This window comes from Myotis daubentonii, chromosome 11, assembly GCF_963259705.1.
Source record: "Myotis daubentonii chromosome 11, mMyoDau2.1, whole genome shotgun sequence".
NCBI classification, from domain to species: domain Eukaryota; kingdom Metazoa; phylum Chordata; class Mammalia; order Chiroptera; family Vespertilionidae; genus Myotis; species Myotis daubentonii.
Genome location: NC_081850.1, coordinates 30,415,937 through 30,438,641, shown reverse-complemented (window position 1 = coordinate 30,438,641; position 22,705 = coordinate 30,415,937). Strand labels below are relative to the sequence as shown.

The 22,705-nt window shown below is 38.7% G+C and overlaps 1 protein-coding gene across 12 annotated transcripts in view; it reads right to left on the bottom strand.

Moving 5' to 3' along the window:
* Positions 1-22,705, bottom strand: part of PTPRD (protein tyrosine phosphatase receptor type D) — a 506,304-nt gene that overhangs the window by 117,558 nt on the left and 366,041 nt on the right. For all 12 annotated transcript variants that reach the window (XM_059656673.1, XM_059656670.1, XM_059656671.1 and 9 more), the window contains 2 exons: positions 14,225-14,337; positions 459-556 (listed from right to left, as the gene is read on the bottom strand). In XM_059656673.1, coding sequence (XP_059512656.1) covers positions 459-556; positions 14,225-14,337 — 211 coding nt within the window. The remainder of the gene's footprint in view (positions 1-458; positions 557-14,224; positions 14,338-22,705) is intronic.

Sequence of the window (22,705 nt, the reverse complement as noted above, 5' to 3'; positions counted from 1 at the left end):
TGTTAAAACAGTACTATTCTAGCTGGAAGGATAAAATCATGCACAATTATGAGTCCGTCGTTACAGCGTTTTCAGGCCATGCACAATTATGAGTCCTGAGAAAGCTACTACTCCCTGTAGTCTCTCTTTCTCAGTGAGGATTATCACCAGGAATCAGTGTATTTGGCCCCCATTTGGTTCACTGGGAAGCTTATTAATTCAGTACATTTCATGAATGTAAAACCAGAAAAGATAAATCAACTTCACCAAGTAACACTGAACACACGGAACATATTAAACATCCTTTAAAAGTATAAACACTGTTTGGATTGTACAGACACTTTCAGATTGGCTACTTGTTACACACTTTTAGGTCAGATTATGAGTCACATTGAAAAGAAAAGGCACTGATAAAGTTAATTCTCAAGAATATGGTTCCAAAGAAGAGATTACTGTCAAGTATCGACACACCGACTTACCTCATATTCCTGGGAAAACTTCAGGTTGTCATTTGCTTTCAACCTTTCAATATGATCTGCAAGTTCCAAGATAGGTATTGGAGGGTGACTAGCCATACCTAGGGAAAGGAAAGAAGAAACACATTTGAAAACCAATAAAAGTGATGCTAATGATTCCAAAATATAGAAAATGCTATAGTTAGAAATGGCCTGAAAAATGTGTGAGTAGTACGGATGTTTTATGTGAGGAAGCAGGCAGATAGTTTGGTTACTCAAAGCAGGACATGCTCTGGAAGAATGAATTTTGTAGCCAAATGAAAAGTCACCCAGCATAGTTCCCATACTAACACTCCTGGTGTAAAAGAAAGCATTACTGTGCTATGAACCGATGCAGTTAGCTCGTGGAGAAAACTGACAGGTTTGATGTCAACTTCTGCTTTGAGTAATGACTATTAGGTCATTTCAAACTCCTTCTCCTGCACTGTGTGAAATGGAAATTGTGTGGAATTAAATGGTGTAAAGTGAACTAAGAAAACGGACACTGAGAAGGCCTAAAAGGGAAAGAGGAGTAGCTTGATAGGAAACATAAAGTGACTTATGCATAATCAAGGAAAACTAACTTGACGAATGAAGGTTACCAGGGTAACCGGAATCATCTGAACCTGCAAAGGAAATGATGGTGTAAATAAAACAAAATAGAACGAGTTTGTAAACAAAAAAATGAAATGTATAGCCTGGTATACTTTTTAAAAGGGATTAATAAAAATGCAGCAACTTTTTACAGGATTCACTTATACATTGTGACTCGATGAAGATCGCTTTAATACTTCACAAATCTGTAGGTGACTGACATTCACATGCAAACATGGGCGCAAAGAATAGCATGCACCACAGCTCATAGATGATAATCACTGATGACAAAATCAGACACCAAACAAAGGTGCAAAAATGTTCCCACTAGCAGCAGATTGTAGAAGCTGGGGTTGTGACCTTCTCCTGGGCATTTACAAATGGCCCACACTAGGCTTTGTGGTATTTTACTACCTATGTTCCATTATTCGACCCCCAGTAAACCTACAATCTACCCCAGGTGTAAACATCTTTGTCCACTCATGCGAAATGAATCTAGTGAAAGAACAAGGAGGGGAAAAGGTGAAAAAAGAAAGAAAGTCCTGTTGGGGTGAGGGGGTGGGGATGGTGGCAGGCCCAGCATAGTTCAGTCTGCCAGCTGAAGAATATCAGTTCCACGGATTCAGTTCAAAATAATCCACTGCTAATTTTGACGATTCCTGTGTCTTTCCAATGTTTTCTGACCTTTTCATATGATTTGCATTGTATTTCTTTCGGATTCATTTTTTAAGAGTAACATGAGAAAGAACCTGCTAACTCATGTCTTATCGATACACATTCCAACTGGCTAGAAACACCTGAACTAGCATGCCCCCAGGGGAGCCTCGGAAGCAGACAGAGGAGAGAGAGGGGCTCAAGCTGGAAGTCATGTTGACAGTCGGCTGTCCCTGGGACTCATTGGAGGGTGTTAGCCTGTGGAACGGTGACCATTAAGTCAACATGACATGTGATTACTTCATGGGCATTTTATAAATTATGCCATTATTGAAAGTCACCCAGTAAGTTCCTTTATCGCAAATGCCAAATTATCAATAGTTCCGGCAAGTTAAACAGAGAACTACTTTGATTCTTCTAGATCAGTGATGGCGAACCTACGACACGTGTGTCAGAGGTGACACGCGAACTCATTTTTTTGGTTGATTTTTCTTTGTTAAATGGCATTTACATATATAAAATAAATATAAAAAATGTAAGTCTTTGTTTTACTATGGTTGCAAATATCAAACAATTTCTATATGTGACACGGCACCAGAGTTAAGTTAGGGTTTTTCAAAATGCTGACACGCCGAGCTCAAAAGGTTCGCCATCACGGTTCTAGATCATCATTGTAGCGCAGTGTTCTAAATTTTGGTGTGGTAGCATGTTTGGCCACGAAGGACTGCTTCCAGTTAGTTAAAATCTTAATAGGAGACTCAATAAAAATGAGTCGGTTCAGAAGTAGAATTTGTTGCTGATATAATTATACATTTGGACCAAAATGTTGGAGCCCATTTCTGGAACTTTCCCATATAGATGATAGCATTGAACTAATTTACGTTCTGTGGAAGGCAGGGGTGGGTGACAGCAGTCTGGTAATTAAAGTGATCTTATCCAGATGAGGCACCCCCAGTGGCAAGAATGGAGATGCAAAGGCACGAGACTGTAGGCTTGTCTGGAAATGGAAATGGAAACGGAATAATGTGAACATCCATTACAGTGCTTTAACAGAGAAAACAACAGAGACAAAGATGTTTAGACCTTTTCGAGCGAATCGTGGGAGAGAGTTATTATCATATATGGACTGAGTGGTGGTTTGGCTAGAGAGGGAGGACACAGAGCCAATCAGGGAGGCGTAGGGGACTGAATTACTGCTCAAAGCTGCAAAAGGAAAGCCAGTTGGAGATGGGAAAAGTATTAGTATAACAGCAGCAGAAGACCATAATCATCAACCAAAGATGCGATCAACATATTCACTTCTGGCATGCACTGGCAAAATGGTCTGCACGTATTATTTTGGAAGCTAATTATAGAGAAATCCAAGCAACCCTGCACTGACTGCTTACATTCGAAACTAGGATATACATATCACATTCAAAGATACCACAGCATTCAAGAATCATTAGTCAGAAGACTTGTCAGTATGTATCGTTTCAGCTGAAGTTATAGAACAAATAAAAATGGCAGAATGGGTATTTCACAGGAAAAGGAGAACTTGTGGGAATCTGATGACATAGAAGAAGGAACCCTAGACTAGAATACTGGACATGAATTCCACTTCTGGTTCTGCCATCTGCTAACAGGGACAATCGATTGTGATTAAGCACCTCAATTTGCTTGTGTGTAAAATAAAAGTGCAGAGTTAGATAAATCCTAGAGCCACTTCCTTCTTTGTGACCCCTTCTTACCATATGTAGAAGGGATCTGTGAACATATGGAAGAACAGAGAAGGAGCTCTTAGATGTAGTTCATTTATAAGGGCTCGAAAAGTTACAGCTCCTGTTCTTTGAAGGGAGGTGAACATTTACTTTCTGCAAGACCCAAAACTATTACGCAGCTTAATATTCTACTTTTTGAGTTGAGTTTAACACCATTTTCTTTAGCTAACCAAAATGCCTATCATGTATTAACATAAAAATTATGCTAAAGAATAAATATGGATGAAAGTCCTCTAATAGGAAACTCTTTAGCTCATATCAGAAAATAATCACCAAAGGTCTATTTTTTACAACATAGCGTTATATTATTCCCCCCCAGACTTCTCCATTGCCCGTCACTGATAGGGACTTATATGATATAGTCAAGCATTTTAGATTATGAATGAAAGCCAGACACACTCAGAAAGCTATGACACACTGACTTCACTGTGGTGCCCTGTCAACCCTTTGTCTGGTAATCCGGCCATTGTTCATAGGCTGCAAACCAAAGTTTTTATTAGACCAGTGTTTTAAAATTCCTTCTTTCCAGAGCAATTAAATCAGAACCTCTAAGTGTGGAAGCCACTATGAGAATTCTACACAGGAACCTATCACTCCGTTTATTTAATTCTCACTCAAAAATCATGTCAGCGTTTATGAGGATGAGATCAGCTTTCTTCTGCTGCTACACTCGACTCTGCTTTAGTACTTTAGCGATTACTAGCACTGAAGACTTTGAAGAAGAGCTCACAATTGAGGAGGACTTGCAGGGTCATGACTTCATCAGTTTGAAGCTACAAATGCACAACATGAATACATTTTAAAGGTACTTGTTGAATCTGACCAGAGTGCTCATTGGGCAGCTTTGGTCTCCACAGTATATACTGTTCATATGAAAAACGACGGATACAGACACTGGAATCTGCCTGAGGTTGGAGGACAGACACGGCACCTGCTTCTAATAGGGCGCATATTTGTGAGAGTAATGTGGTGGTGGCTTCCTCGTGAGCAGTAAAACATTAAAATCACAGCATTTTAAGCGAAGAGGCACCTTAGGGCTTGCTTAGTCCAGCATTTGCATTGCATGAAGTTAGGAGAACTCTGAAGTCCAGAGAAGTTAAATGACTTTTAAATAAAAAAAGTCTTAAGTTGGCGTGACATCTTTCTACTGTATGCGTTCTAGAATGGCAGTTAGGATCGCCTAAAGCAGGGGGCAAAGTTTCCAGTGGGCGAAGGGGCCAGGGTGGGAAGGTAAGTCAAGGAACGTGTCCAGGTGTGGCATAAACACCTTCGCAAAGAAACGCACTCAACCCCATTTCCTTCCAACTAGCAGCCTCTAGGGCTTTCTTTTCTTTCCCTCCTTTCAATGGAGGCCAGAGAAAGAAGAAACGTTTCTCTATTATATAAAAGCAACAATAAGCGTGAGGTGAAAGGGCAACCAACATTCAGTCTCAATGTCAGCGTCATCCCCAGGGGTGACGGGGGCTGAGGAGGACGTCCAGGAGGGTGAAACAATTCAGCACTAGCAGGTATTTCCCAAGAGCACTGCAGTGCCAAGAGGGAGAGACTTTTCAGATTTTTCAATAGCAACTGAACACCTAGATTGTTATGTTCCGTTTCTTTGAGTCAGAATTTTGTTGAAACCCTGTGGGGCAAAGACAAGACCTTTGCCAGCCACATCTGGCTAACTAGATTGTGAATTCTGTTTTGAAAAGAGCAAAAGGTTCGTGTGTGTGTGTGTGTGTGTGTGTGTGTGTGTGTGTGTGTGAGAGAGAGAGAGAGAGAGAGAGAGAGAGAGAGAGAGAGAGAGAGAATTAAAATCAAAGAAGGTTGAGAATGAGATACCGCATGCTTATATCCACAAGGCATTGGGCTGGAGAACGAGCATGGGGTGAGGACTAGGACAGTGATACTTTCCATGAGTCAGCCTCTAACCAGTGGGTTCATCTACTTTCCCGCCTCTCTCCCATTAATTTTACTAATTAGAAAAACGAAGCTCAGAGGGATAAAAGGACTTGACCAAGGTCATAATTCTCAGTAAAACTATGGCTACATGGGGCTTTGATACCAGTCCTGTTACTTCTCATTATGCCATGCTATCTCATAAATCGTCTAACACTGGAAGAATGGTAACACACACAAAAATATGGGCTGTGAGACTGGGCTATCTATAGAGAAATGCGGAGATCATAAACTATCCTGAGTTCCATCAAGTGTGCCAATAATGTAATAGCTGCGTTACAGAAGGTATGTCTCTTTTGGTGGTAGGGAAGAGGGAAAAGGTGCTTACACACCTGTATTTTCCAGTTACTTCTCATCAAATTATTATAAGCTTCCACAAAACCATGAACTAAAGCTATACAGTCAACATGTTAAAAACTCTAGTGTTATTTGTCAATATTTTTAAAATCCCTAATTAACAATGTTTTTGCTTTGAAAATGCTGTTAGATTTTATTAAGTAAGCTAATCAACAGTACGCTTCATATGACTTTATAAACAAATGTTTATCAAACACTTGCTTTATATTCGCAGTAGAAGTCTATAGGCACTTCATCACAACTATGTTGCTAAATAGAGTTGTTGAGGTCACTAATAGTGGTAGTGGTGGAACATCTTTCAGGTGATTTTTTTCTGTTATTAATAAGTGTAAGGGCTTTAGGAATCCTCTCTTTAAGGTTTCCTCCCCAACAAATTGTGATAAAGGCTGAACAGTTTGTAGTCATGGAACAGGGAGAAACTAATTTGTTCATCAAATTTGTTACTGCAGTCCTGTCAAAAGTGCACTTAATTGAATTAACAGAGAGAAAAACGAAGTTTGTAAAATATTTGTCAGACTTTTTACATAATGTATGCACTATTTAAAATAATCTGAATGAAAAAAAAATTCTATGTTTACTATCTGTCTCACAAATGATGAATGAAATACAAAAGAGAACATTGATTTGTAAGGTATAATTGCTTCTTGGTAAAAATGTAATGCCAATTTGACTTAATCCATAACTAGGATCATCATTAAGGGAAAACTACACCAAGAGTGATTTTTCAAGTAACTACTGGATGGCATCATTAAAACTCATTTTTAAAAAATATATTTTTATTGATTTCAGAGAGGAAGAGAGAGGGAGAGAGAAACATCAATGATGAGAGAGAATCATTGGCTGCCTTCTGTATGCCCCCTACTGGGGATCGAGCCCAAAACCCCAGCATGTGCCCTTGACTGGAATTTAACCCGGGACCCTTCAGTCCACAGGCTGACGCTCTATTCACTAAGGCAAACCGGCTAGGGCTAAAACTCATTTTTAATGTATCATTTCCAAAAGTGCAAAATTTGAATAAACCATGTTTCTTTATATCAGAAATTTACCATTTAAATTCTAAGAACCAATTTTCAAAATCTATATAATAAAAGCCTAAGTGACCTTTATGGCAGAACGACAGAACAACCTGTCACTATGATGTGCACTGAACACCCGGGCCAGATGCTCAATGCAGGAGCTTCCCCCTGGTGGTCAGTGCACTCCCCCAGGGGTGCACTGCTCAGCCAGAAGCCAGGCTCATGGCTGGCGAGCGCAGCAGCGGTGGCGGGAGCCTCTCCTACCTCTGCAGAAGCGCTAGCAGTTAGGAGCCTGCCTCTAAGGAGCAGGGAGCCGAGCGAGCGATAAGGAGCCTTTAAGGAGCAGGGAGCTGAGCAATAAGGAGCAGTAAGGAACAAGGGATCCCAGACTATGAGAGGGATGTGCGCCTACCAACTTAGGCAGACATCCCCTGAGGGGTCCCAGACTGTGAGAGGGCATAGGCCAGGCTGATGGATCCCCAACCTCCCAGGCCAGTGCACAAATTTCGTGCACCAGGCCTCTAGTGTAATATATAAAGAGCACATAAGGTATTCTTAATCTACATTATATACCTAAGTTTTTTACAGTACCAAACCAAAGATGAAGATAAGACAGTATATGAAAAAATGGACCTTGTTAGCATTGATCCAATTAAAAGTAATGATGGATCAAGAAAGCACAAGAGCTTTTGAAACCCATCAAATTGCTGTACAGACATTTCTGCTGCTGATATTGTTTTTTCTATGCTAACTTCTTATGAGTTTCTTTTTGTTTTTCACAGCCCATCAATCACCTACCATCCATGTATGCTTTAGGGCAAAACATACTGAGGTCACTTTACAAAATAAAAATGAGGTCTGTATGTTGTAATATCTGATCATCATTTTTTAGATCTCTTTTCCTAAAAGATGCAAGTATAAACACAAGAGTTTGGGTTTTGTTTGAATTTTTTTCTGGGGGGTGGTGTGTGAGTATGGGGTGCAGAGACAGAAAGAAAAAATTTTTCAGTGAAAAAAATTTCTGGTGGAAACTGACAAGTCAGCCAAAGGTGTGGTGCGTGGTATGTGGTATCCGGTGTGTGTGTTTGGGCGATGGAGTTTGCCAGCATAGAGAGAGGTGGTGACTGGAGAATTATATGATGCTATTAGTTACATGTTCCCTTACACCATATTTGTATATATCTTTTCTTAAAATATATATTTTATTGATTTTTTACAGACAGGAAGGGGGAGAGATAGAGAGTTAGAAACATCGATGAGAGAGAAACATTGATCAGCCGCCTCCTGCACACCTCCTACTGGGGATGTGCCCACAACCAAGGTACATGCCCTTGACTGGAATTGAACCTGGGACCCTTCAGTCCACAGGCCTATGCTCTATCCACTGAGCCAAACCGGTTACGGGCCATTTTTGTATTAGAAATGAAGCTTATTTCTCTGAGATGAACTTTTAAATTTGCTTCACTGGAAAACAGTAAAAATATGAACGCATATTAGCAATTGCTTTGATTTTCTCATATATTACCATCTCTTGACAATATTATATTTATCATAGTCATTTTGTCCAATTCTACAGGCCATGGGTCAGAGGGACTACACTGTAAGTAAAGGCTTTCTACAACATTTCAAAAAAATCTGTAATTGGCAGTCCATATCAAAATGGTAAATGTGCCAACCCTACATCCCTGCCATCATGCTTCTAGATGTCTCACATTCAGAAACAGCAAAGATGATGTGAGAAGAGAGGCTCAGTACTGCTCATTACAGTATTGTTTGCAAGAACAAAACCTGGGAAAAATAACGGCCTCTGTTCATAAGGAATGAGTCCACACTTTTGCAACATCTGTAGAGCAGAGTGCTATCAGTTGCTAAAAGGGAGATGAAACTTAATCCACTGTCTTGTAACAAAGTCTACTTTTATACAGTTAACCGTTAAAACAGGAGATGGTATGGAAATGCGCCTATCTATATCTCTATACACCTGCCATATAGGTTATCACTTAAAAACCTGTATATACATAGAAAAAGCCTGGAAGGGTATGCATGGAGCTACATATGGTAGACCTTTCTTGAGGGTAAAAGTGGAGTAGTTATAGGAAATCTGTTACTTTTTATTTTAAACATGTCGAATAACAAAATAAAAAGTAGTGGAATAAAGGAAAATTTTTAAAAGTGTGTTTTTTACTTTTCCAACCAAAAAAAATTAAACATACAACAAATTTGAGTTGTATGAACACCTGTATAGCTACAACCTAAGTACAACAATTGCTAACAAGCTTATTTTTTTAAAATATATTTTTATTGATTTTTTACAGAGAGGAATGGAGAGAGATAGAGAGTCAGAAACATCGATGAGAGAGAAACATTGATCAGCCGCCTCCTGCACATCCCCCCACCGGGGATGTGCCCGCAACCCAGGTACATGCCCTTGACCGGAATCGAACCTGGGACCTTTCAGTCCGCAGGCTGACACTCTATCCACTGAGCCAAACCGGTTTCGGCAACAAGCTTATTTTTTATTTCACGAAATTCCCCTCCAAAATATGTGTTGCTTTTGTAATTAAGAACAAAAAATATGCATGAAAGGGAGCAATCCTATAATGACTCGGGATTTTTAAAAAATATATTTTTATTGATTTCAGAGAGGAAGGGAGAAGGAGAGACAGAAACATCAATGATGAGAGAGAATCATTGATCAGCTGCCTCCTGCACGCCCCACACTGAGGATTGAGCCTGCAACCCAGGCATGTGCCCTTGACCAGAACTGCACCCGAGGCCTTTCAGTCCGCAGGCCAATGCTCTATCTACTAAACCAAGCTGGCTAGAGCGGGATTTTTTTTTTTTTAAGATAAAAATAAAATAATTCCTCCCATAGTTTACTTTTGTTTAATATGTAACTTATTTATCAACCATCCTAACACACACCTAGTTACTGCTGCCCACAAAGATGTATGCGGCTTAAGAGAGGTTTCTTTTAAAAGTAAATATTTTCTTTCCTTCCTCCGCTTGTAACACGTGATCAGCTGTCAATTCTAGCTCTTCTGCCACAATTCCTCTCCCTTTCTCATTTTGCCCAGTTTATTCCATTAACCATTTGAAGTGATCAGTCTAACCCAGCCGTGGGCAAACTATGGCCCGTGGGCCGGATCCGGCCTGTTTGAAATGAATAAAACTAAAAAAAAAAGACCGTACCCTTTTATGTAATGATGTTTACTTTGAATTTATATTAGTTCACACAAACACTCCATCCATGCTTTTGTTCCGGCCCTCCGGTCCAGTTTAAGAACCCATTGTGGCCCTCGAGTCAAAACGTTTGCCCACCCCTGGCAACCTTGGCTAAATGATGCCTTTATATATTTAGGTCTGTGCCTTACTTTTGTAGGTCATAGGTGACAAAGCAATGCTCCTTTCATTATGTGTTCCACACCGGTTCTGAGTGGCCCCCTTCACCAACAACTGATGGTTTATTACTGCAAACCATATTGATTTAAGAGATCAGGTAGGTCCCCTTCTAAATACAACTTGGCTGATATACTGGCATCTGAACCTGATGGACAGATACACATATTCATGGCAAATATCTACAAACAGAGGTGCCTGTTCTCAACTGGGAAGGTGTGTGACTTGCTCCCCCTGTCCAGGTGCTTGAATGCAGTGCTCCCGGAACAGTGACTTGACTGCCACCCCAAACTGGGAAAGTGTGCCAAACTAATGTTCTCTCCACATCTCGCAACCTCCCAAAGATGGTCACACTGAAAGCAACAGGTGCTCTCTCTCCACTTGGTGCCTTAGCTGAGACAGGGTGCATAGAATTCTGCCCTTTTCCTTCTTCCAACCCAGAGACAGGTGTGCGTGTGGCACTGCAGTGAAGGGCAAGATGCTTTGAAGCGGATGAATTGTTATAGTGCCACATTTATGTGAAAACTGGAAGGTGTGTTTCAAAACCGTTTGAATAGATGGCAGAATTGAGGGGGGAAAGTCTGCCTCTTTACATTTAGACTCTCTGACGAGAATAAGTAACTTAAAAAGTAAACAGAATTTTCATTCAGAAGATGGCTTAACAGGAAAAGTAGAATGCATAGAATCCATGAACTAAGCAAAGTCTTCCTTTACCTTCTGAAAGAACCACTGAATTTTAAACGGTATTATTTGGTATTTTATCATCCACGACAGACTCATCAGAAGCAGAAATCAATCTGCTTTCATGAACATGTTCTGTGGTTGGGGCTGGTTATGAAAATCACCGGCTTCTGATTTCATTGAAAGTCATTTGTTTAAAGTGAATGCATGGATCATTAATTCCCTCCTTCTGCGTGCCATTAATAAACACTGCCAAACTTTATAATGTTTAGGTATAACAAATTATAAATTCAGAGGTCTGATGAACATTAAAGCACATTTCAGGGAGTGAAAGGTACAATTTTGGTTTAAAATACAAAAATCAAGTAGTGTCGTATCATCGGCTATGCAACACCTAGTAAAGGGTCATTTTTCGTCATCCAGGAAAGCCCACCATTATTCATGAATAAGAGGGGAGGAAAAAGCATAAAAAGTTTCCTAGGTTAACAATCCTGCTTTCTGCTCTCATCCTATTGGCAAGTAATTCAGATAATTCATAGCCACTGGCTGAAGCAAATGGTCACATTAACATGCATTTCACATTAACAGCCACATCTATTTCCTTTGTAAAATGGTCCAATTTTTCAGGACAGCAGGCCGCATTATAGATCTTGGGAGGCAAATAGACTTGTTCAACAAATCAACTAAAGTAGATTGCTTACCTGAGCTAAAGGGCACAACAGAATGCTTCCTGCATAAACAGATGTGCTAGGACAGTGGTTCTCAACCTTCTGGCCCTTTAAATACAGTCCCTCATGTTGTGACCCAACCATAAAATTATTTTCGTTGCTACTTCATAATTGTAATGTTGCTACTGTTATGAATCATAATGGAAATATCTGATATGCGGGATGGTCTTAGGCGACCCCTGTGAAAGGGTCATTCGACCGCCGAAGGGGTCGCGACCCACAGGTTGAGAACCGCTGTGCTAGGTTCTCAGGACAATTTTCTGTTGTTCTATCCTCTTCCTCTACTATTTCCTCTCTCCTTTATTCATCCCCCCAACTTCATTCTATTATCCATTTGAGGTGGTCAGTCTAAACTTGGCTAAATGGTATCTTCTATATACTTAGGTTCCCACTGGAAGTTTGTAAAGCCATTGGTGACATAATGAATGTCACTGCAGTTGTGGCCTTCATTTCTCTTCCCAGTGACTTATACGCATTTAACAGGTTCCCTCTCTATGTGGATCTAACATGTCCATATACATTGGGAAAAATTTGATTTTTAATAGAATACTTGGGTTTGGCCATTATTTGCAAAATTACCCATAAAAGTGAGAAGTATTTGCAGATGGAGGTCTCCTGGTTGAAGGCCTTTCTATTCTCTTTCTTGTAATCACCTGTCCCCTGCTAGTAATCCTTTCTACACAGTTCCCATTCGTGCTTCGCATTCATGCTCAGAAACATTCTCTGTTGGTGCTGGAGGTGGAGGGACGAGCACTCCCACCGGCTTTCTTCTCGGGGCTGCCTTTCGCTTTCCCCTGAACCCTACAGGGTGCGTCTGTCTCTGCTGGAAGACCAAGGTGGTTCCAATACAGATAACACTTAACACACAAGCCAGAGGAGGTGAAGGCAGTGCCAAGCCCGAGATACTGAGCAACCTAATTATTTCCCCCATTTCTATAATGTGCTGCTCTCATAACGGTGATGAGGCAACATAGTCATGAAATCATGTACCAGCTTATTTCTGTGGCTTTCAGCTCCTCTATACACTGGTTTCGCCAGATTGAAAAGTACATGAATTAAGAAGGTGCCTGTAGCCTGAAAAAGGCAGTGCACTACTATTTCAAAAAGTGCTGAACAGAGAAGGTTTATTACTCAATTCATATCAAGTTGCCTTAATGGAGCACGAAGCGGGCCACTCCACAGAGATCAGCCAAGGTGACACAGGGATCTTTGCTCAGTCATCAGCACATGCGCATAATCCACACTGATCAGTGTGTTTAGTGATATGCATACAGGAGGCTTTTGGCTACGTGAACATTTATTTCCCACCTTTTATGCTGATGACCGTTTCAGTGTATTTTGCTTTTTAAAACAGAATTTTTAAAAAGTCAAACTTCATTTGCAATATAAGTTAAACAAAGCGCATTTTTAATTTGTATAACCACTTTGTAAATGCCAGACATTTCTCTGAGCTGAATAGGTAACAGTTACTATGACACATCTACATGTTAAAGAGAAAATAAGCTAAATACAATAAACCATGTATTTTCAACTCTAAGCAATTCACTACAAATGTGTAGCTGAATGACCCTGTGGTGTCTATTACTGGGAGGTAGGACATCCATTGGACACAGAGAAAACCTCCCAATAATTGGGGGTACCACGCTACCACATTTCAATCAAGCAGACTTCCTGGATCAGCTCTTTACTGCGTTCATGACCATTAGCTATGAAGATAGTGCCACTCAGTTTTATATTTTCATCTCTCTTTACCATTGACCACTTGCCCTTCATTTGCTATAAATAAGATTTATTTAAAAGACAGCAAAACAGAACTAGATTCCAATTAACTGCACAAAATGCCCCATAGCAAGAACAGTTTTCCTCTGTTGAAGCACTTGAGGTTATTTATTTTCAAAAACAAGCATATTCTTATTCTCAGCCACGCTATGAGTCTCCACAGTAGGAAACGTTCTTTGGTCAATGAGAGTCCGATTTTGTTTCCTTCCCTCCCTCCAGCCTCCTCTTTCTCCATCTGGCCATCCCTCCTTCCCTCTCTCTCTCCCTCCCTCCCCTTTTCTTTCAGAATAACATAGATACAAATTAATATAAAAATACAGAATAAATACAGGCTGGAGCATAATTAGATTTGCAGTTATGAGTGCGTGAAACATAGAGTTGATTCTTGTATCATTATTTATTACTGTATTATTCCATATGAATAACTCTATACCTACTCTTGCCCATCCTGTATATTCTGAATGATGTAACATTAATCCACCACCTATTCATTCATTTTATAAGATGAGAACCTGAATTCTTTCCATATACATGTCATTAAAAATCATAACTGTGTTAATAAGCCTATAAAATGTAACTGTTCTTAAAAGAATATAAATTGTCCAAATTTGAAGAAATACATGTTTTTCCTTTTTTATACTCCACCTCAGATTTGCACAAAGGGCTTAATTTCCTTTCAAGATGTATGTTTTGGAAAAATCTCAATAATATAAAAATAAAAGAGAAGGACACACAAAATTGTTGAAAATAAAGTGACACATTCATCTCTCAAGGCAGTATCGACTAGGCTATACAATTTCAGCGTAGACTGCAACATGGGCAAGATGAGTCATGTCTCTTACCTGGTGTTTGAAAATTAAGGCGCCTCAGTTCTACTGGGTCTGTTGGATGGTGTGAAGGGACCTCCTTACTGTTCGGTATGCTGCTCTTTCTAGAGTCAGACTCTGCCCTTTTCCTATAGGAAGAAAGTAAAAATTTAAGAAATTTTAGAAAAAAGTACAAAAAACTGAAACAGATTTAAAGAGCAGAGAGTCATACTCCTCCCCAATTTTTACTTTTAAAACTCAGATGGGCTAGCTTTGTGACCTGTTCAAAGTTGCTTTTCCTTACTTGACCTACTGTATTTCCTCGGGGCTAAGTTTTGTTTAGGTGGATGATCTCAAAGTCCTCTTTCAGCTGGAGAATGAAACAATTCTGGGACTCTGACTTTAGGCTTGAAGGCAGTGTTAGTGAGATACACTTGGATCGTTGCTCAGCGATTCGCCCTTATCCACTAGTTCTGTTTGTGAGGCACAGGATAGAGGACCCCTAGCAGCCAATACTAAGATTACTGTTACCCTGGAGTTAAACTACTAGGCCTCTAAATCAGACCCGATTTCTTCTAAGAATATGTAACTGGTGGCTATAAAGTGAACCTGCAGTGGATTTTCCCATAAGGCAGAGAAATACAGTGAGTACATTTCTAAGATTCCAAGTCAGCCTAACACCTGGAAGGAGACCGGGACACAAGAGCAACATTCACGTTCTCTTTCAAATCCCCACCCCCCCCCCCAAAAAAAAAATAAGTGTTGGCTGTTTATGGTGTTAAGCTAACTTAACTTATGATTGATATTAACTATGATTAAGATTTTTGTTAACAAAAGTCAATCACAGTAAGATTGGAGAAAAAGTAACTTCACCTAGAGGGTAGTTCCACTCTCCTAATGATTATTCAGGTATATGAACCATTCAGTTTCTATTTATAAATAATACTTCACACATTCATTTTATCTTTGTTTTAATTGATATCTACTAGTTTTATTAAGTACTCTGATTTAAAGTATGGTAATGTACTGTTAACAAATGTCTATATAAAAATGTCAGGTTTTCCCCTTAAGATTTCTTGATTCTTTTTTTTTTCAAACCCAAATAATCAGAGTGGTACCTAACTATTTTCTTTCAGCTTGACTGAGATAAACAATTCACTTCAAAAGTCTTTTTCAAAGTGCTTTCCTTCAAATACTGATTCCAGCAATCCCCACACTAGGGTCATAATTTGAGCATCTCCCCCTCCCCCGCCCCGATTCAGAGCGTAGGAATTCTAATTTAGGGAAGGGGTGCAGCAGAGTGTTTAGAAAACTCCCTCTGTCTTTTCACTATGACTGTGGTACAGCTCGTCTGTGTGTCTATGTCAATGGGCTCTCATTCAGTGTCACACAGATTGTTTCATGAAAAGAAAATAGTCTTCCTTCCATCTCTGCTCATCTGTATAAAATAAAACAAACCAGGGATGAGGTGAAGATGGATGCAAAGAGAAAGTGCATTTGACCGGTTCAAGTGAGATGCCTTTGGCAAACCTTGGTTGATTCATGACTTTTCTTGGGCAAGTCCTACTAAACACCTTGCTCTTTTAAAACTTTGGATTACCCTGTCTCATGATTTCCTATTTCTACCTAAAGGAGATAGACACAGTCTTAGGACAGAAGGTGCTGCCAAACTACAACACCTATCAGAGGAAAGCAGTGAACTGAGGTGTGCGACAGGTCCTGGGAGCTCTGGCTCTATGGAGTGTAAGATGGGAAGAAAAGCAGCGATGGAGGGCTGGCAGGAAACACAGGAGAAGGAAGAGAATGGGGCTCAGAAGAGCATGGGAAAGAAGGATAAGATGACCAGTTTCAGAGCAGAAAATGTCAGAGTGTTTATGCTGGGAATATTTGCCTCACAACACTGACAGACGCATTTTTCCACTGAAGATGCAGAATCTAAAGGGGTGAATAAAATGTCAGAGTGTGGCCTGTCAGTAGACCGCATGTGTAACGAACAGATGGCTGGTCTCCACATTTCAGATCATCCCTGAGGCCCTTCTCAGGTTTTGGTCTTTTCACACACATTTGCAAAGATTCTTATTTCCTCACTGATGTACCAGACTCATTGACTACCTTTTATACATTTTCAAAGTGGCTCCACTGTCATTGTGGCAGGATTATGGAAACCAAAAGTAGAAATAACTGGGCAAGAAGACAACTTCTGTCCTGCAGGTGACATGGAACACCTTCCTTTCTGCTTTTACACTGAGAGCAGGGAAGTGACACTGAGACTCAGGGACAGAAAAGAATACCCTCTGAAGAAATCTAGTCAGTTTCTCTCGGGCCAGGAAAGCTGAAAATCACATATTGTTGCCCAGATGCGTCTCGGAAAACCCAAAGCACTGGAGTAAAAGTATAATTCACACTTGTAATAAATTGGAAAGGGTGTCCTGACATTTGATACCTCGCATCTCCCTCACTTATCTGTTCAAATGAAATGACATCCAAGATCTCAGACTCCAAAATCCCTCCTCAGCTAGGAAAACCAGCAGTTTAAATTTTGTTTTGTTTAGTTTCATTTTGATGATCACAACATGGATAGTTCTGGCTTCCCGCACTCTTATCACATTATTTTAAAACAGAAATGTGCTTAATGGCTGGTGTCTAACAGAAAGAGTTTCCAAGAAAGGTTTGCAAAATGAGGAGTTTGGCCAGCATCAGTACCACTAGTAAAGAGCTTTAAAAATACATTTATTGTTGTAAAGTTTTAAATGGCATATTCCTGTTTAAATTGGGTCCAACATGAAAGTATTGTAACATTTTTCCTAAGTTTTCAGAGGTCTCTTTATTTTCATATTAAACTATTAAACTATTTAAAAAGCAAAGAACAGGGACTAGAATGAGATTATAAATTCTGCCTTACTATTTTTTTTTCCTATTAAGATTAAAAAGCCCCAGTGTAAGTTCATTTCTTGCAGTCAGAAGTTATCTACCGTGTACAGGAATTATGGGTGAAAACGGGAACAGAAGACAACCTTTCAGAGATGACTAAAATCACTAACAGTATAAAAGCATGTGTTTGTTTGGGATGTGAATAATGCACAACAAAAAAGCATTTCACAATTCGGACACCAGTAGGAATAAAACCCCAACTCTCCCACTACTGGTGTGTCTCTCCTTGGGTAAGCCAACTACAAACCTCAATTTCTTCACTTACGAAATAGAGGAGGGTTAGAAGATGATATCTAACTTTTGGCTCAAGTTTCATACTAATGGGACAAGAAGGCATCGATAAAGTTGTATGATGTGGACAGTATTATAATGGGAAGGTAGACGTCTAGGTATATTAAGCGGGTTCAAAGTGTTTTGTCTTTTGGTGGAGAAACACACACAAATTTCCATGTGGTTTTTAGCTGAATCAATGGTAACCAGTGATCTATAAAAATAAATCAATAAAAAGGACCCTCATAGAGGTAGCAAGCTTCCTGTCAGGGAAAGTGTAATAAAGCTTGGTGATCAGTGTTGTGATTGTAGGGGGGGAAATGCAGTAGTGGTTCTCAAATGTTATCATGCATCAGAACCTCCTGAGAGGGCTTATTAAACTACAGGTCGCTGGACCAATGCCCAGTTCCTGATTCAGTAGGTCTGGGGGTGGGGCAAGACTTTGTATTTTAAGTTCCCTGCTAATGCTGCTGCTACTGATCCAAGGACCACTCCTAAGAACCACAGAAATATAACATTGGAAAGAAGGCAAGTTAGATGAGCACTGAGATTCTTTCCTCAGTATAAATTTAATCAGGTATATTTATTTATTTATATGGATATATAGATAGATATGAATTAGAAAGCTAAGAGGTTAGATTAAACCAATCAGTCAATAATTAAACAGTACAGATATTATTATTATTATTGCTATGATTACTATTATTATTCAAGGCTGGAAGATGTGGAAAATAATTAGGAATTACATAGGGTTTTCATTAAGACATTGTAATAAATATTTGGAGGGTTGAACAAGCTAGTAGTATTCCTGTATTGAGAGCTGATCAAAGATCAAACTTAAAAACTGACCTTCAAAACAAAAAACAAAACAACTTAAGGGACACCTCACATTTCTCTTGTGCAGACACACTAACACACAAAAATGTTCACTTCACCTTAACAACAAACAAAACTCAGAGAGTGGTTTTAATGCCTTCTAAATTTAGCTTTACATAAAGATAATATGTCTTATCTTCTTATGCAGATAATCTTTTTCTCCCAGAATCATTTTAACGTCAATTTACTTTATATATATGTAGGCTTTATCCATCTTCTATTTGCCAGGTATCAGCTTTATATCCAACCTCCACCCTCACCCCCTCAATACCTGCCAAGTCTACCCATATCTTGTTTTTTTTTTTCTTACTGAGCATGAAAGGGGTTTATTCTCTATTCCTCACCTGTCAGGTTTACTGCTCCATTTTAATGCAGCAAAAAATAAAAAATAAAAAAGGAAAGGAAAAAGAAAGGCTAAATGTTAGTTGGCCAATGGTAATAAGAGTAACCATGACAACCAAGGTTTAACAATGCTCACAGGTGGGGACACATAACTTACACACATTAGCAAATGACAGCATATCAAAGTATTCAAAGGCCTCTAATCATAAAGTAAATGGAGGACATGAGAGTACATCACTAAATAAAGCATTTAGTGTGTTAATGTTATATTCGCTTTTATCCATCCATTTACAAAATACTGCCATGATTAATTATATTCCCAGAAGTCTTTGATGGTAGAGATATAATTTGATTTTCTATAACACACCATGAAAAACTATTAATGTACTTACTGGGAATACCACATTATTTCATATAAGAAACGTGTTCATTTAAAATAAAGAATTCTCAGTTAAGAGGTAGGTTATTCCCTTAATGATCTAAAAATACTTTCAAGTTGCCTTGGACTGCACAAAAATTTTCACAACTGCATGATACATCATGAGGTAATACAGTGGCAGAAATTTCTTTAAATACCTTTTGACAAGTCAGGTGATCATAAATCTCTTTTCCAATAAAAGACTAAATACATTTAGTTTTGGAAAAAGTAATACTCATCATTATAAATCTACAGAGATGGCCCATTTGTGTAGCTGGGCTAATCCAGAAACGTATTTAATACCATCCATTGACATGACAGATATTTTCAAAGAGGCGCTGCTGTCTGTGAACACACTGAGGTCATGCTCACAGACATGTTCACCTGTGATAATATGTAGACTATTTAAATAACCATGTTCTTTCTGAAGAGAGTATATCCTTTACCTGTAAAGAAGTAATCTGAACAATCTTCATGTTGAGGCAAATTGCAAGTATTAAGTTCTCAATTATAAAAATAAAGGTACCGAATCTTCCTTAATGCCAACAAAATATACACTCATGTTGTTAGAATATCTGGCTTTAGGATGCCTTAGTCCATATATTTTCAAAAATACAAAAGCCACATTTAAATATTACAAAACACATATAAAGAGAATAATGAGGATGATATCAAACATACTGGTTAATTCTTTTCTTAATTTTAAAGTGATTTACCTGGCAGTGCCAGGTTTTAAAAAATCCTACAAATATGTCTCTAACTTGCTCATTATTTAATCAATGAGGTCATCAGTTGCAGGAAAATCTATCCCTCTGAATGGAAGAGAGCCACTTAGTGAACTATCAGTTCTGTGTATTAAAAGGCTGTTGATATTTACATGAAAACGTAGTGTTCCATTCACTTCCTCTTCCATAGAAATGTCAGCCTCACCACATATGGTTACACATTTGGTAAAATGTAGACATTTGAAGGCTTTTGAAACCAGTATATTTAAATTATAGGTTAGGGTTTTATTACAGCTCTTGCCAGCCAAGATAATGGTGATATATTGAGGGATGGAGTAAACAAGTGAGGGAACTGAGTTTGTTTAAGGCTCTTTGGCTTGTATAAATCTGATCATTCAGTACCCCTGTGTGCCATGCACCAGCTCAGCACAAAGGATCAGACAGAGTCCTTAACCTACACTATGAGGGACAAGAAAGCTAAAAGAAGGGGGGGGCAATTGCAATAATGTGGTAGATTCTACAATATAGATAAGTAGAAAGTGCTGGAAGAGCATAGAAAAGGGGACCCTAAACAGCTGGAACTGGTAGAGAGGAGAGGACAAGAGGGAGGCAGGTAGACAAACCCTGGGTACAGAAATATTATAGTACATATTTTATTAATTGGTGTTTTCTCATCATAGAACATTGTTATTTAAAATGTTTAATTATCTAGCCTACCTACTTGCTTTATAAATGAGGAAACGGAGACCTAGAGTGTCCGCATGACTTTCTACCCCATATAGCTAGCTGGTCACAGAGCTGGGACTTGAACTCAGTTTTATTGATTCCTAGTTGAGTGTTTTTCTAACCCTTGCTACCATCTTATATCTGTAGTTTACATTTTTAAAGCAATGTACATGTCACACAGAGAATAACATTTCAAAAAAAATCATAGTGCAAGGTAATTTCTAACACTAAAGACCTAACAAACATATTTTCATTTTCTGATGATTCGGAAGGCATTTTAGAGCCCTTACAAAACCTGTGTGATACTGTTTTGTCACTGGTTATCACTGTATTATAGGTTTACAAATTACTAGGTTAAAAACAAAGTCAATTCAACAACCTATGTATAAACTGAAAGGACGAAGTATTTATTACATAATTAACTTTGCTCAGAATCCAAGCTATAAAATACACCATTCATTGCCTACAGAAGATTTCCTCTTGAACTGCTTCACGATAATCAAGAAGGACATTGTTGGGTCTATTTGAATTTCAAGTCAGGAATGTGCTTTACTGCTGAAGCAAGCATTTCTATTTCCGAAATGCTTCACGGGCCTTCAGATGGTTAGCTAAATATACTTAGCATTCGAGGATGTGTGCAGCTTCCAACAATTGCATTAGACGATGCTCACACATGCACACACTAAAATGCGACTCTATTTTATCTGAGTCATAAAACCTTTACATTTGAGGCCTTTTTTGCAGGACGAGGAAAAACTGTAACTGAGTTGACTTTTTCCAAGCACATCAAAGGAAGAATGAAAAACTTAATTATAAATGTTAACAATGATCAAGGTTAAAATCCTATGTCTTCACATTTATATAACCAACTCATAGATCTCTTGCACACCTCTGTTCAGTGACCTGATTTAAGGATAGTCAGATATATCTGCATGAAACACAATTTTAAAAAGTAAGACAAGCATTTTGTCCATTTTGCAGAATCACAAAATGTCATGTGATAGGGTCTAGAAATGCAACTGCCAGCAAGCACATGTTTTCTGATCTGACTCCCACAGTAGGATGTGGTAACCTCAATAAATATTTAACGGAAAACAATTACAATTTACTCTTACTTTTAATTATTGTATTCTCTTTGGGTAATAAGTGCAGCCCATGAACAGCAAAGGCTACCTACCGGCTCCTGCTTGCATTCACCCATCTGTGACTGCTCTGGGGCATGTGGTTATCTCCCGTTTCCTGCTCTTACCTCTTGTACAAGACAGGCAACTAAATGCAATGCACACTGATAAGACACAAATTGGATGAGAAGGCTGAAACCATCAACTAAGAGGAGATTTTGGCCTTCAATCACTTGCTATTTTATGACACGGATAACTGAGTGACCACAGCGACCAGGGAAAATCATTATGGGTATCTCTTTCATTTTTTCCAGCTCTAAAATAGGATATGCAATTTAATCTGTTATGGTTATAAACTTCATTCTCTTATTTGGCCTTTTATTTCCTTAGCCCTCTCTTCACACTGAAATAAAATGGAATGCTGCTTCATAAGAGAAAGTTTTTTAGAGAAGTGTCTGAAGGATACACTCTTGAGTCAAGAGAAGAAGTTATACAAAGTAAAATAAAGGCTATTCCAAGAACATAAGAACGTATTTACAAAAGGAATTTTTGTAAAGAGGTAATTAATGTAAAAGAGGTAATTAATGAAGGGAACTATATGGATAGGAAAAAGAAATACTGGAAATAAGATGATCAGATTAAGCATGGAAGCAAGAATGATGATGAAGAAACTCTCATCTGATCTTGAAGGTCAAGGTTGTGAGGAGAGAGAAAGGCGGGGAAGGAGGGTAATGGGAGGGAGAGGAAAGAGAGAGAATGATAGAGGCGAGATCGTCAGAGTATTCTGAAAGATGACACACTACAAAGGAAAATGGGAACACAGAGTTTCATGAAGTAAACTTAAATTGGAAGAAAAGTTGATATAAAGGCAGATAATTCAGAATTTAGTCATTCTAAATGTTTAAGTTAATGTATTACATATGTTAATTTTTATAATTTTACATACTTATAATTTTGCAATTCTATTTTTAAGTCTAAAAGTATTTAGAGATAGAATTATTAATATTCTTCCTTCTGAATAAGCAGCGATCTAGGGAGAAATATCTTGCTTCTCTGTAATAAAGGCAGAAATAAAATTTAAAAAGAGTGGATAATCAGAAAACATGGG